A 16,526-nucleotide genomic window follows, 5' to 3' on the forward strand; every position below is an offset into this window, starting at 1 on the left:
GAGAAGGCACGTTGACAGAAACAAACTTAATTTCCAAATTTTGTTAATTATTTAGTGATTATTATCTGCATTCCGAGTGAGTCATACACATAAGGTAGCCATCCTCTGCTTCCACATCCTCATCTCTGGCTGCAGCAGCACCCCTAGGAGCAGGAAGGTAGAAATTTACCCCTCCTGCCCCAGAGTCGGTCTGTGGCTCCACGGAGGCACCTGCAGCAGCAGCAGCAGCAACCTCCAGGCCCTGGTTGATGTAGCTGGCTTCCTGGCTTGCCTCCAGAACCGGCAGCTCAGACAAAAGTCCTTTCAGTGTCTCACCCAATTCTCCAAAGCCAGGCCTCCGGTTTGGCTCCTCATGCCAGCAGCTCTGCATGACTTCATAACTGTGTTTGGATTGAGATGGAGGAAGGAGAGGCAGAAGTTAAGACTGAGCGAAGGTAGTGATTTTATTATGGAGTTATTAAATTATTTAGCTGGATATTTTGAGAGATCTGAAAGGGTGATTGTACAGTGTCCAGCTTTTCATTTTCAGAAATTAGGCAGGCAAGATTTGAATTTGCAGAACATTACAATAACTATGCAAATTCTAAAGAAGCTGGTATAGCTGGTCAATGTTTAACACAGAAATAAAAAAATTAGAGGTTGTCATAAAATAGTTATAAATACTGGACCATGACATCTTTCTGTCACTGGTAACACCTCATTAAAATATCACAAGAAATGTAATTTGATTGGAATCAAATTAATGTATCAACAGCCTTCCTATTGCACTTCCATGAAATATAAACATTTTGTTCTGTGGATTGCCCAAGGTAACTGTTTCTGAAAAGAGATGTTGCTGTTTCACTGTACTGGGATGGAGGAAGGAGTCTCAGAGACATACAGTATTTTCTGAACAAACCTAAAACTGCTACCTGAAGAAAAATAACATTGTTGATCACCATCAAACAGGGAGCACAAGAACTCACAGCTTTTGGTCACAATCCTCAGGTGCTTTGAGCCTATGTCCAGACAGCAGCAGATCCAGCAGCTCATGGTTCTGGACTCCAGGATAAGGAGTTCTCCCCCGGGAAACAATCTCCCACATGGTCACCCCAAATGACCACTGAGAGGACAAGGGTACAAGAAATCATAGTTCTACATATTCAGTACACAAATTCAGACTTTGAGTAAATGGCATAATCAAGAAATCAGAATCCAGTGTCTTCTTTGAAACCTGTCTCCATGAGAAGGTAGTGATTTCACAGAAGAATGAACTTACCACATCACTTTTGGAAGTGTAGACAGACTCAGACAGGCTCTCTATTGCCATCCACTTGATTGGTACACGGATCACTACTTTCTGACGATAATAGGTGCTGCTGTATATTTTCTTGCTCAGGCCAAAGTCAGCCACACACACCCTAAGGTCATCACCCAGCCTACAGAGAAAAGAAAAAACTTTTAAATAGTGCATTTGAGGCTCCAACAGATCCCCATAACCCTAAATAGGAATGAGCGGGTATAGATAATGGATGGATGGATGGATGGATGGATGGATAATGCATTTGTCTAACATCACAGGTAAGGTAATGCTTTACAGACTGAGATCAAAGAAGAAGAACACACTATATTTTGTCCCAACACATGCGCACATGCTTGAGGACTTCTGTATGTGTCATTGAAACTTCAAGCAGTTTCCTTCCATGAAACAAGCCATAGCTGCACACCAATAACTGAGGACAGAGGCACAGTCAGATATGAACAAGGAAGCCTTGCTTTCAAGCCCTGTCAAGTCAGCTCTAATTTTTCTTCCTCTGTCTCCCTCTGATGGACTCACATGCAGTTGCGTGCAGCCAAGTCCCTGTGCAGAAACCCCTGCAGACTCAGATAGTCCATTCCAGCAGCAATGTCAATCATGAAGTGCAAAAGACTCTGTTGAGGCACAAACTCGAAAAAAAAGGGGAACGATTTTTTAAAATTAATTTATTGGCCAATACTGAATCAGGATTTGCATATGAAATCCAGAAAAAGCAGCAGGTAAATGTAATCAAATTTCAAATGGACATTGTAAAACTGACTCACTTGGATTGTTCCTGTGGATCTTTAATATCAATTCCATAACATGGCCAGAAGTTTTACAGATATGAATGAATCAGAAAAAAAGTGACAAAGCTACAATGTCTATAGTTGTACTAATAGTTTAATAAAAGTTGATCATGAAGGAGTGAACAAATCTAAAACCAATAGTCCCTGGATTAAGTCATTAATTCAAAAGTGTTCAAGTAGTGTCTGTGACAAAGCATGTGCTGATGTGCATACAATAATAAGCACCAACTACAGGTGTGTAAATGCAAGTGCTCACTGCATCTTACCATAGGAATGTCACCATAGCGTGTAGCAATAAGGAAGCGGCGCAGGTCTCCGTGTTTCATGTAGGGCAGAATAACTAGAGGAACAGGAAGAGGAGAATCGTGCTGTCTCTGTAAAGTCACCCCTGCAAGACAAACATACATGCTTCACAAGGTTGCTGTAGCTGCAGTAGAAGGTTAACCTGAGGCGGTGTAAAAAGTCAGCGACCCCAGGAGCAGACACAAATTGTGTCAAATTTACTGTAGATAGATACACGTTATTGTTACTTATTAGTATAAGTAAAACGTGCAAAATTAGGCTGGCAAGATTTGGCATACATATTCTCCACAGGCATAGCACCACAAGTGGAATGATGTAATAAAGTGCATCCTAGTTCTGGGGTGTCTTCGACAAATTTTATGATGTGATTTGAACCCTGGGGGGCCCCAGTGTTAATGCTCATTGTGGATGAGACATGTTTGCCAACCTGTTTGCTCTATATGCAAATTGGTGATGGTCCAGTTGTAGGTGGCATGGCATCCTTGATGCGCTTAATCATCAACTACTCCAAGCATGTAGCAGGTATGGGGGAGAGTGCGACCGGCCTGTAGTCATTTAAACAGGTGATGTTTGACCTTTTAGCAATAGGAACTCGTGGTCTTTTAGAAGCATGCTGGCACCCATGACATCGATAGCAACAAGTTGAAGATGGTGGTAAAGACCTCCGTCAATTCAGCCAAACAGTCCTTCAGCACTTGATCCAGCATATGGGCCTCAATCCGCCGTTTATACTGCATTTTGGCAGATTTAAGGCCTCTCCTGGCAGTGCTATATGTTGTGATTTAAATGCTACATCCCTGGTTCTAATTAGCAGTTGGACCACATATGTCATCCAGGGTATTTTATTAGGAAACACACAGCTCTGCTTCCAGGATGTCACATTGTCCACACTGTAATTGATGTAATCCAGAGGGGATAAGGTGTATACATCCAAAGGAGAGACCTGTGGAGGAGAAGTAGTCCTGGAGCCTGGGGATGGCATCATCAGGCCATGATCTTACAGTCCTTACAATGGACCCAGAAGTTTTATTTTGTGGGGTATACCGTGGGTGTAGCAGACTTGAGAGATGGTCAGACAGGCCCAGGTGGGGGTAAGCCTATGCCTTGTATGCTTCTGCTACATTGATATACTACACTGTAATCTAAATGATTAAGTGGAACAAGCAGTAGGTCAGAAAACTGATTTGCTGTTAGGTAAAAAATATATGTTAAGAAGTTTTGATTTTTTAAATTTTTGCAGATTCAGTATAATTTTTATGTGGTTACACATATGTTACGGTGGTGTGGAGCTGAAGGAGAGGCGCAGGACCCTAATGCAGGACACACTTTTTGTTTTTCCTGGACTCACCAGGCTCAGGCACAATAGAGAACACTCTCTGAAACAAAGCACTGTAACTGCCGTCAAGGCAACTCCGCCACTCGGCATCAAAACAAAAACTAATTAACTCCGCCACTCAGCGTGGGGACCAGACTCACGAAACTCTGCCACTCGGCATACAAACAAATTCTATCCTTCAGTGACATAGTCAATCCTCTGACAAAGAACAAAGGATAGGAGGAGGTAGATATACAAAAGACCATAACTAATAGAAGGCAAGTGAAATTAATCAAGGTAAGTGGAACATAAAGCTACCTATGACTAACATAGGTGACACGGAAATCAGAGATCAAAATAAAAGTCCCTACACAGGAACCATAAATCTCCCATCATAACAATATATGATCATCACCCAACCAAAATTGTAAATGTTGATTTAAATCACACACTGAATGCCAACTGGGAATCAGCAGTATAGCTCAAATTCCCTTCCATAATAATAAGGTTTATCTCATCTCACCTCACCTCAGTCTGTTCTACTGGAGTGTGACAGTTTAGTAGAAAACACTGCAAAGTTAGGTATCTTAATAGTGGATTAGGTGATATATCTTACCAAGTAGTCTGGCCACATTTTCATGATCAAAGTTCTTCATGATCTCAGCCTCTCTCAGAAAATCATGCAAGTCTTCTTTGGTGTGGATTCCAACTATATGTGCAACAGAAATTTTTTTTTACAAAAACAAAGGAGTAGAGTTCTGTTAAAGTATGGGTTGTCATTTTATACACACTTCGCATGGTCTTGACAGCCACTCTGATGTCCATTCCTTCCTCTGCTGTAAAGATCCCTTCATAGACAGAGCCAAACTCTCCTGTAGAAGAGCAATAAAAGTTGAATAATAGTCACCAAAACCACACATAAAACAACCATGGCCTATTTATCGTCGGCTGATAATTGAAAAGTTAATATTGGTGGATTAGTCAAAGACTGTGTGAGGAATTATTCACTCATTCATAGTCTGTAAAGACTCCCAGTCATCTAGGTAAAGTTATTTAGATGCTCGATTCATGGCAACTGGACATCTCACCACTCATTCTTCAGCCTGAGGGAAGTTGATTAGAGATCTCAATGTATCCTCCATGTTAGTTTCACTTCACACTTGGCCTGAATAGGCTCGTTAGGTGAACAATAGAAGAGGGTCTAATGATCGACTCATGTGACCCCTCTGATCCACAAACTAGGTGTCAAGTGTGTCTACCCTGAAAGACATGAAGAGTTCCTTAATTTCCTGGGAGTAGATGAAAAGGCAGCCTGGTAGATTGAAGACAAGTTATGTCTGAGCCCTCGATCCCTGTTAACGGAGGGTTTTTATGCTTTGATCTATGCTTTCTCTCTGATAACGGATGAAAGTGGACGAGTTGGGTTTTTCTAATTCCTGTGGAGAGACATATGGAGATTATGGAAACTGCATCAGAAAGTATATGTTTCTGTGGCAACGGCATCTATACAAGAGAGCAACTACTAGCTCTCAAGGGAACAAAACTGCTTCTTGGTATAAAACCTGAAATCCCCCAAGACCTGAGGAGGCGTAGGAGGGGCTGCAGAGCAGGAGTGAAGCATCGAGAAAAACGTAGGAGATTTAAACCATTTCTCCCAAAAATTATTATGGGGAATGTGAGGTCACTCTGCAACAAAGTGGATGAACTTACAGCTTTAGCTAGCAGCCAGCGAGAGTGTAGCTTGCTTTGCTTCACCGAGACCTGGCTGAATAAAAATATACCGGACACCTCGCTTGAACTGCCTGGGTTCTCTCTAGTGTGAGCAGACAGAGGCAAACAGAGCGGCAAGAAAAGAGGAGGTGGTCTCGCAGTTTTTGTTAAGTCCAAATGGTGCAACTCTGGTGAAAGACTGTATCTGTACTCCAGACATTGAGCTGTTGGTGGTTGGACTGAGGCCATACTACCTGCCCCGTGAGTTTTCACACGCCATTGTTGTGACTGTTTACATTCCTCCATCAGCTGCAGCACAGAGTGCATGTGACATCATCCACACAGTTGTTGCTGGTCTCCAGACAAAACACCCCAGTGCCCTTATACTAATTAATGGGGATTTTAACCATGTCAGTATTTCGGGAACTCTGACCAACTTCAAACAGTATGTGGACTGTGCAACACGAGAAAATAAGATTCTTGATCTCCTTTATGCCAATGTGAAAGAGGCATACAGCTGTTCAGCCCTACCCCCACTTGGTGGATCAGACCACAACTTAATATATTTAGTACCAACATACAAGCCTGTAGTAAGACAACAGTCTGCTACCAAGAGGTATGTGAAAGTTTGGTCAAAGGATGCTGAGGAGGCCCTGCAGGAGTGCTTCAGGGTTACAAACTGGGATCTTTTCATGGATGCTCATGGTGAGGACATCGAAGGCATCTCTCACTGCATCACAGATTACATCCACTTCTGTGAGGACAATATTGTTCCATCCAAAAAAGTTTGTTGTTTCCCCAATAATAAGCCATGGATAAATAAGGACATTAAAGGCCTCCTCAACAAGAAGAACAGGGCGTTCACGGCAAGAGACAAGGAGGAACTCCGAGCCGCACAGAAGGAACTCAAGAGGAAGCTGAGGGAGGCAAAGCAGCTCTATAGAGACAGAGTAGAGCACAAGTTGAGACAGAACAATATCAAAGAGGTGCGGAATGGGATGAAAATAATGACTGGTTATAAGAAGTTACACACTGCTGTGGAAGGAGACTCAAAGTTTGCTAATGAATTTAACCTGTTCTTTAATAGATTTGACACCACCTCTGCTTCTTACTCTGATCCATCGTCCTCACACACCATCCCTCCTCCCTACACCATCTTAGCTGATGCCTTGGGGTCTCTTCACATCCCCCCCACCCAACATCTCTGCCAATGCTGCCTCCCCATTGCCCACTGATGCCATCTCCTCTATCAGCAGCCATACAACATTAAAGTATACCTCACCTCCAATAACTCCTCCCATGTCCTCACCATCTGACTCCTCATCAACCCAATACACAGGCCCAGCCTTTGCCACAGAACAGGTGAGGAAGGAACTAGCTAAACTAAGGGCCAACAAAGCAAAAGGACCAGATGAGATCAGTCCCAGAATACTTAAGGTGTGTGCTGGACAGCTTGCAGAGGTTTTTCAGAAACTTTTCAACCTTTCTCTGAGGCTCAAAAAGGTGCCTAAGTTATGGAAAACTTCCTGTATTGTCCCATTACCAAAAAGAACTCGTCCCAGTACCCTTAGTGACTTCAGACCAGTAGCGCTAACATCACATGTCATGAAAGTGTTTGAGAGACTGGTCCTGCAACACCTGAGGTCCCAAGTGTCTGAATTTCTGGACCCCCTGCAGTTTGCATATCAAGAACACATCGGAGTGGAAGATGCCATCATCTTCTTAATGCACAGAGCATACTCCCATCTGGAGAGGCAGGGCAACATTGTGAGAGTCATGTTTTTTGACTTTTCAAGTGCTTTCAACACTATTCAGCCCCACCTGCTAAGTGCAAAGATGCAGGATATGGAAGTTCCCACAGATATGGTGAAGTGGATCAAAGACTACCTCACTGGGCGGCCACGGTTTGTTCGCTTAGATGGCTGCATATCTGATGTGGTGATGAGCAGCACCGGTGCACCTCAAAGAACTGTACTAGCACCATTCCTTCCGCTACAACTCAGGAACCTGTCACCTCCAAAAGTTCTCTGATGACTCTTCAGTCATTGGATGCATCAACAATAATAACAATGAGGAATACAGACATTTGATAAAAAGCTTTGTTGATTGGTGTAACAACAACTGTCTAAAGCTCAATATCAAGAAAACCAGAGAACTGGTGGTGGACTCTAGGAGGAACAGGAAGACCCCAGTCCCTGTCTCCATCCTTGGAGACGAAGTAGAGATTGTGGACTCCTACAAATACCTTGGAGTCCACATTAACAACAAACTGGACTGGTCAAACAATACAGATGCACTCTTCAAGAAAGGACTGAGCAGACTGTTCTTCCTCAGGAGACTGTTCTTTTGGTGTGTGCAACAAGCTACTGAAGACATTCTATCAGTGTGTAGTGTGTGTGCACTGTTCTTTGCAGTTGTGTGCTGGGGAGGTGGCATCAAGGCTGGTGAGGCCAACGGACTAAATAAGTTGATCAGGAAGGCAAAATCTGTTGTTGGACTGGAACTGGACAGTCTGGAGGCTGTGGCAGAGAGGAGGATGGTGGACAAAATAAACTCCATACTGAACAATTCTGCCCACCCACTTCATGAAGAACTGTGGCGAATGGGAAGTTCATTCAGCCACAGACTAATTCCCCCTAAAGCCAAGACTGAAAGATTCAGGAAGTCTTTTGTGTCCATTGCCATAAGACTCTATAATTCCTCAAAAAAAACAATAACGTGCGCGCGCGCGCACACACACACACACACACACATGCATGTACGCACACATACACACACACACACACACAAACCCCCCCAAATAAATAATTAGTTAATTACTTTATTACTTTATTAATTACAATTAATCAATATAATTTAAATAATCTCAAATTTAATAACTGCTGCAACAACTGAATTTCCCCTTGGGGATTAATAAAGTACTTCTTCTTCTTCTTTTTCTACTTGAACATATATAACTTCTCTGAGCTGGGACAGGCTCCAGCAGATCCCAGTGACCCTGGTTAGAAATAAGCGGGTATAGAGAATGGATGGCTATAAATAGCTTCTCTGATCCCTCTCTCAAACCACCTATCTTCTCTGTCCAAGATGTGTACATCACTGTCTTTAAATGAGTGTCCTGTTTCCTTTAAATGGAGATGCACAGCTGACTGTGGTCCTGAGGAGCTGCTCCTCCTGTGCTGGGCCATCCATTCACATATTGCCATCTTCTCTGTGAGGCAGTACTCAGACATCCACCCATCCATCTTCTATACCCGCTTTTTCCTGTAAGCCAGGGTCACGGGGATCTGCTGGAGCCTATCCCAGCTCTCTCTCGGGTGAAAGGCAGGGGTACACCCTGGACAGGTCACCAGTCCATCACAGGGTGCACTCAGACATTCAGACCTCAAAATACAGTGTTTCTCCTTTTTTGAAAAGCTTGCAGCCTGCTTGCAATTCATTTGCATTCCGTTCAGAGTGGACTCACAGCTCATTTTTGGGCCTCATCCCATCACTTGGGAACTAGTAATCCACTGTATTCCACATTGGGTAATGTTTGCAAACTTTGCATGCAGCTGTGTCATGTGGCCTAACAGGATAATTAATTATAAACTGACCTTTGCCAAGCTCCTTGCCCAGGGTCAGGCTGTTTCTCTCTACCAGGACATCCTTCAGACTGCTCAACAGATTGCCACTGAGCCCTTCCAACAGCTCGGCCACCCCTTCAACCACTGAAACATAAAGGAAATCAAATGATTCACTTTTCAGATAGAATAAAATGAGGAGTAGTGTGCATTAAGTGCTGTATAGATTTAAAGGGAAGTCATAAATATACTGTATAGGTTAGGATACTGCCTACATGTTTGCTAAGCAATTGTGCTCATGACGTTTTTCAAAATGACCACAAACACATACCCCACACCCCAGTAGTAATTGTAGTTACAATTGCTCACGTTTTTTTCAGCCAACTTATAAAATCTCATCCAGAGGAACCTGTTCTGTATCTGAAAATCAATCTCAAGCAAAGCAGTTTTTTTAATCAGCTCAGTGAATTTTGACTATAGTGTGAAAATGGAATAGTTAAAAATGTTTTACTAATACTTCTACTGGACATAATGTTATCCATTTCTGTTGACCTCTTTATGGGCACATGTGAGTGTCTGCCTACAGTATCTGAGAACCAGTACGACAACAAAAAATTAATCAGGAAAGCAAGAGCTCATCCAATGTGCAATGTACTTTCAGCTCCAGGCAGGTATTGATTGACCCTGGGTGTTCCTCTGCAAAACCACTAAAAAAAAATCAGATATAATGAAATGAAAAAGTCCTATTGCTGTCCAGGAATATGGCACTTACTGTTGGGCTGCTGGGGTGCAACCTCTACCAGCTGTGGATGTCGGTAGGAACATTCAACATTCAATGGCAAAAGCTCTACTTCTTGGTCAGATCTATTGGAATGAATAATGTTCATAATTATTCAATTAAATGTATTCAATTAAAAACTTCAGTCATCATCTCCTTATATTTCTAATGTGTTTGAGCACTCAGACACATGGAACAAATGTGAATATATAAATAAGCTTCCAATCATTGGAAAATAAATATAAATGTTCTAAAACTCAATCAGGCATTGCAATAGTGATTATAATAGCAAACTAAATAATGTCAAAAAACTATTAGTACATAAAAATGCGTGGCCAGATAAAGTAATGTTTGGTCGAACAGTTTATATTTGCTGTTTTAAATTTCTGGTATCTGTGAGTTCTTTCTCTGATATTTCTCAGCAGGAGCAATGACATCCCTTTCTTTGGACTAATTCAAAGAAGAGAGTCTGAACAGAAAGTTCAAATTCAAAGACAAAAGTTCTAAAGCCAGAAAAAAGAGCAGGAATAAAATCCAAAGGCTGATTGGAAGGTTTAGTGCACTGACCATCTCCAAAATAAAAAAGGAAGGGATACAGGAGGAAAATAATCAAAAATTATCAACTGAATGAAAGAACTCTAGGAAAATGGCCACATATCTAATTATGTCAGATAAAAAACATTTAAAACATTTTTTCTTCTGCTTAAGTCTTTGAATGAGCAAACATACAGTGGGTACGGAAAGTATTCAGACCCCTTTAAATTTTTCACTCTTTGTGTCATTGCAGCCATTTACCAAAATCAAAAAAGTTCATTTTATTTCTCATTAATGTACACTCAGCACCCCATCTTGACAGAAAAAAACAGAAATGTAGAAATTTTTGCAAATTTATTAAAAAAGAAAAACTGAAATATCACATGGTCATAAGTATTCAGACCCTTTGTAGTGACACTCATATTTAACTCACATGCTGTCCATTTCTTCTGATCCTTCTTGGGATGGTTCTGCTCCTTCATTGGAGTCCAGCTGTGTTTAATTTAAACTGATTGGACTTGATTAGGAAAGGCACACACCTGTCTATATAAGACCTTACAGCTCACAGTGCATGTCAGAGCAAATGAGAATCATGAGGTCGAAGGAACTGTCCAAGGAGCTCAGAGACAGAATTGTGGCAAGGCACAGATCTGGCCAAGGTTACAAAAGAATTTCTGCAGCACTCAAGGTTCCTAAGAGCAGAGTGGCCCCCATAATCCTCAAATGGAAAAAGTTTGGGACGACCAGAACCCTTCCTAGACCTGGCCGTCCAGCCAAACTGAGCAATCGTGGGAGAAGAGCCTTGGTGAGAGAGGTAAAGAAGAACCCAAAGATCACTGTGGCTGAGCTCCAGAGATGCAGTAGGGAGATGGGAGAAAGTTCCACAAAGTCAACTATCACTGCAGCCCTCCACCAGTCGGGGCTTTATGGCAGAGTGGCCCGATGGAAGCCTCTCCTCAGTGCAAGACACATGAAAGCCCACATAGAGTTTGCCAAAAAACACATGAAGGACTCCCAGACTATGAGAAATAAGATTCTCTGGTCTGATGAGACCAAGATTGAACTTTTTGGCGTTAATTCTAAGCGGTATGTGTGGAGATAACCAGGCACTGCTCATCACCTGCCCAATACAATCCCTACAGTGAAACATGGTGGTGGGAGCATCATGTTGTGGGGGTGTTTTTCAGCTGCAGGGACAGGACGACTGGTTGCAATTGAAGGAAAGATGAATGCGGCCAAGTACAGAGATATCCTGGAAGAAAACCTCTTCCAGAGTGCTCAGGACCTCAGACTGGGCCGAAGGTTCACCTTTCAACAGGACAATGACCCTAAGCACACAGCTAAAATAACAAAGGAGTGGCTTCAGAACAACTCTGTGACCGTTCTTGACTGGCCCAGCCAGAGCCCTGACCTACACCCAATTGAGCATCTCTGGAGAGACCTGAAAATGGCTGTCCACCAACGTTCACCATCCAACCTGACAGAACTGGAGAGGATCTGCAAGGAAGAATGGCAGAGGATCCCCAAATCCAGGTGTGAAAAACTTGTTGCATCATTCCCAAGACGACTTATGGCTGTACTAGCTCAAAAGGGTGCTTCTACTCAATACTGAGCACAGGGTCTGAATACGTATGACCATGTGATATTTCAGTTTCTTTTTTAATAAATTTGCAAAAATTTCTACATTTCTGTTTTTTTTCTGTCAAGATGGGGTGCTGAGTGTACATTAATGAGAAATAAAATTAACTTTTTTGATTTTGGCAAATGGCTGCAATGACACAAAGAGTGAAAAATTTAAAGGGGTCTGAATACTTTCTGTACCCACTGTATCTAATATAGCCTGACACCAAATCAGGAAACTCCAATAAAGCTTTGAATTTGCTGGCTAGGTGACTCATTGCACAACAGACATAAATATTAAAATCACCACACACCAAAATTAAATGAATAGAGAAAGAATAGCGAAGAAATGATTAGGCCAAACAGAAATGCCCAGTCATTTTACCCAAGTTTACTGTAGTTTCGGCGCAGCATACACACAGCAAAGGTGATTACAGCCATCAGCAGCAGGCTAACACATAAAATAATAACTGTCAGCCATATAGACAAGCTACTTTGGTGCTGAGGAGCTGGAGTTATCGCCTGCTTTGAGATGTTTAAGTCCAGGGTCACAGTGATCCCCACACTGGGAACTTTCCCTGTAAGAAAAAAGTGATTCATGTAGCTCAGATATTAAAGCTAATCCTGATAATTTATTAATTTTAGCAATGCACTTCCTGGTTTTGTTATGCATTCCTCATAAAACCTTAACATTTAAAAAACAAAAGGTATAATTTATTGGCTATGCATTTGACTTTTTACTTCAAAATGGAAGTTATATTCAGCATTTATATAGACATGCTTTAAATAAGATAAAGATAGAACGGAAACTGTCACTGAGCTCATAAATGAATTCTCTGAACCTGAAATCTTTTATGTGTATTTTCCATTGCACAAGCTATTTCCTACTAAAGAGATGTATCTAATGTAGTGAAATATCTGGGCATGCTTACATACATCTGTGAATAGTAACCGTGGCAATGGATGAATGTAGCTCCACCTGTAGGCTGGATATGCCATTCCAGGCCTGCAGTGACAGCCTGTAGTTTTGCTGTGGGTTTAGTCCCATGATACTGACTGATGTGCTTGTCAGAGCTGATGAGTCTGGCAGAAACACCACATTGTTCCCACATGCCTCCCACTGACCACCAGTCTCTGCTTCTCTTTCACACTCAATGCGATACATCACTTCCTGCCTGCCTCCCCAATCATGAGGTGGATCCCACGTCACTTTCAGCACTGAGTCATTAACATGATGGGCTGTTAGATTCACAGGGGCAGAAGGTGGCTCTGTGGAGTACAAAGAAGCACAACCATGCCTAAGATCAGTAAAATGGAATCCAATCTTGCCAAAGCTATGGAGAAAAAATGTAAATTAAATGTATAGTTAATTGTTTCGTTTTTTTATGTGCTTATAGCATCTTTTAAATTATGACACTTGTTGATTTCCAAACCCATTCAGTGTCTTACTGGTGCAGCCAAGGTTATTGGGGTCTGTTGGCAGGCGGCTGAAACCCTGCAGACAGTCACACCTCTCTGATCCCTCCTCATGTGTCCAGGTATTTGATGGGCACCGCTGACATCCTCCACTCTCATTGGCTGGTTTGTAGTAGCCTATCTTACATGCTGAGGAAAAAGAAATAGTGGAAGGGTCTGGCAGAGTTGGTGTGTTTGTTCATCAGTCCAACACTTTGGTCAAGTGTCTTAAAAGATAAACAGCAGATAGAGTGTACATTATGTTGTTATTGCCAAAATGACTGATGCTGATTTCTCTTGGAAGAACAACTGATATATGATTACTGATCCCAATCATGAAATCAATAATTGAGTGAGTACAATACTAACATAACAGCTGGCAATGATGTTTTTAGATAAACAGTTTGTTGTTGGAGCAATAAAAGCTCCTGTGTGGTAGTGGGGTGTGAACAATGAAGGTAAATGGTGAAATAGTCCATTAGCAAGAAACATGAAATGTGGCAATCTGTTGAGCAATGCATAAGAAAAGTCAAAAATCTAATAAAAGCAGTGAGGTAAAAGTCGGAAGGAACAGGACCATAGGAAAGAGGACATGAAAGTCATGAGTCACGGAATACAAAGTATGTGCACCAGCAGCTGACTTGTCACAAAACAAGAAAGAACTCTGGAGAGCGCTCTCCAACCCTTAGAAGGAAAGTGCAACCAGGAGTTATTCCATATCTCAACACCGCTTTCACCATGTCAGCAAATTTGATTGTACTATGATTCCATGCTGAGCTCAGTTTTATTTATGTTGTAGATAGAACAATGACCCTGAATTTAAATCAAGTCAAAGTCAAAGCATGTGGTGTTTCCTCTTTTTTCGTTTGGTTTGGTTTTCTGTCCGTTTTGTTTTGTTTTTTGGGGGGCATATCTTTAAATACATTATATGGGATGTCTTGTTCTGCAAGCATGTGATTATAGAACTGCTTCATCCAGCTGCCAGTATGGACCAAGCACATCCAGAGACATTACATTATTTTTTCCCTCTGACTTGCACTCTATGTTGTATTTCAGTAACAGCCTGCAATAAAATATGACAAAAATAAAAATAACAAATAATAAACAAAGGAAGAATTAGATGTGATAAGACAGAAGGCAGAACTATGTGTTTGTGCACATGTGCATTAAAAACAAACTGTACTACTCCTGCCACCCCCCACCGCCCACCTGCTTTGTTACGCTGTTAGCTGATGCATAACAAAGTGGATGATTTGTGCCACATGAACATATCTATGATTAATCCAAGATTTTAGAAAAAAGGTTTTCAGATTTTCAGTCATAAATCACAACTTTAAACACTGAGTTCTGTGTATGTAATGCTTCCTTGGTTATTTAAAAAGATAATATGGTAAGTACATATGTGAAATAACTGTCAGGTCTCCATACCTTGGCAGGAATCATCCATGACTTGATGCCCAGGTTTGCAGGTACATAACCCATGCATTGGACCCCATACTCCATCCAAATAGCACTCTCTAACAGGTGGAGAAACTTCCACAGCTCCCTTTACACAGGAACCTGTCAGAGGCTTGGACCCAGCCCCTGTCCAGTTAAACAAGGCCAGATGCTCCACAATGTCAGTGCATCTCCTGTAATACAGCCTGATGGATGTTAATAGCACACAATTTTCTGAGTAGGAGAAGGCAATCTGGAAGCCTTTGTGGCTGACTGAGCCCAGCATCAGAGCCTGACGGCGGTTAAGGTAGCTGGATATTTGGTTCAGAGGGACTGTGCCAGGGAGGGGCTTGGTCGTCTGGAGCTCAAGCACTGTCCAGCTATTCTGAACTTTTGTGATGGGTATGTCTGTGTCAAAGAGGTAAACTTGTATTGGGCTGAGCTGACCAGTTGGCTCATCTTCCTGGGCAAATGCAATATCCATCAGTAGAGTGTGGGCTTTTTTACGTGTCATCCACTGGCTTAAAATAGTTCTTGTTACTCTTTTTCCACAAGCCTGAAGCACAGGCACAGGACTCTCTGTACCAAGTCTGAGCTGAATTTCATTCCACTGGAATGGCAGAAAAGAAGCTAAATTACACCAGTGAAAAGCCACATGGTGTAAGTACAGGAACATGAACTTTGTAAAGTATACAATATTAACAAATACATTTTCAATAAATCAAATTATCAAAACCTGGATATTCCTGGGCCCCACAGTGGTGCCTGGGTAGTTGCCCAGTTTTCACAATTGGTAATCCATCTTTATACTTAATATCAGCCAGTCATGATATCTATTTCATTTGAATTGAAAGCCTGGTTTACTGTTATTGTTGAATTATATGTGAATGTCATTTCAACAATTATCTTGTCACTAAAGTCATACATTTTTACCCAAAATATGAGCTACAAGCAGCTTCACCTCTTCACCTTCTAAAATCCATATTATGGTTGACAGAGTGCCCTTTTAAAAGGGTTGAGAACATGTGTGTGTTCCATCACAGCAATCCTGTCACTCAGAACAAAGCCTACCTCACTTTGAGGGTCAGACGTCCACCCCAGTCTCTCGTGATTGTCAGAATGGAAGATCTCCACTGACGAGAGGAGAGAACATCAATATTGTTACACTGCTGGACTACCCTGGCCATTTCCACTTTTCCTGGAACACTTCCTGTCAAACCTGGTCCACTGGAATGCAGACTGGTATAGACTTGCACTTGAAAACCTACCCTCCTCTGCTTGATATCCAGTGTCACAGCCAGCTTTCTGTATCCAGAACCAGGACAGGATTAAAGTAGTCCATACAGAACACACTGCATTGTTACAAATTGACATATTTTCTGCTTGCTAGAAGTCCTCAGAATCCAGAGCTGTCAGTTCCTCCTTGCAGCCTGCTAGTCAGCAACTCTGAGTGGTGGCTGTGTTTATATCTCCTTATCATTTAGCTCAGAGGAATGTCGTAATTAAACTGAGGAAGCTGCCTTCCTCCACTGGAGAGTATGTCTAGGCTATTGGGACCTACTGAGTTCTTGTATTTATTGTAGGCCCACATTCTACTGCCTCTTTAAAAACACAATAAATCAACATACTCCAGAATATAGCCATAATAATGTAATAGAATAAAATAAAAGTACAGCAAATAATTTCAAATACTAGATGTACTGTACTCCTAAATATGACAGCAGAC

General features: G+C 41.8%; 1 protein-coding gene across 2 annotated transcripts; it reads right to left on the reverse strand.

Annotated features, from left to right (window-relative positions):
- Positions 1-41: 41 nt before the first annotated feature.
- LOC113145662 (tyrosine-protein kinase receptor TYRO3) lies at positions 42-16,259 on the reverse strand. Of its 2 annotated transcripts, none has more exons than XM_026332655.2 (15): positions 16,069-16,259; positions 15,872-15,933; positions 14,792-15,410; positions 13,358-13,513; positions 12,845-13,177; positions 12,294-12,486; positions 9,749-9,840; positions 9,010-9,123; positions 4,495-4,575; positions 4,320-4,412; positions 2,352-2,425; positions 1,817-1,926; positions 1,259-1,418; positions 966-1,102; positions 42-380 (listed from the first exon to the last, which is right to left on the reverse strand). In XM_026332655.2, exons 1-15 carry the CDS (start codon positions 16,172-16,174, stop codon positions 62-64), a joined length of 2,649 nt encoding a protein of 882 aa, XP_026188440.1. In that variant the 5' UTR covers positions 16,175-16,259; the 3' UTR covers positions 42-61. The 2 variants fall into 2 exon arrangements, with proteins under 2 accessions (XP_026188440.1, XP_026188431.1); XM_026332646.2 differs by having other exon boundaries at positions 2,352-2,473; positions 16,069-16,258.
- Between the last annotated feature and the right edge of the window lie 267 nt (positions 16,260-16,526).

The sequence above is a fragment of the Mastacembelus armatus genome, chromosome 18, assembly GCF_900324485.2.
Source record: "Mastacembelus armatus chromosome 18, fMasArm1.2, whole genome shotgun sequence".
In the NCBI taxonomy this organism is placed as follows: Eukaryota; Metazoa; Chordata; class Actinopteri; order Synbranchiformes; family Mastacembelidae; genus Mastacembelus; species Mastacembelus armatus.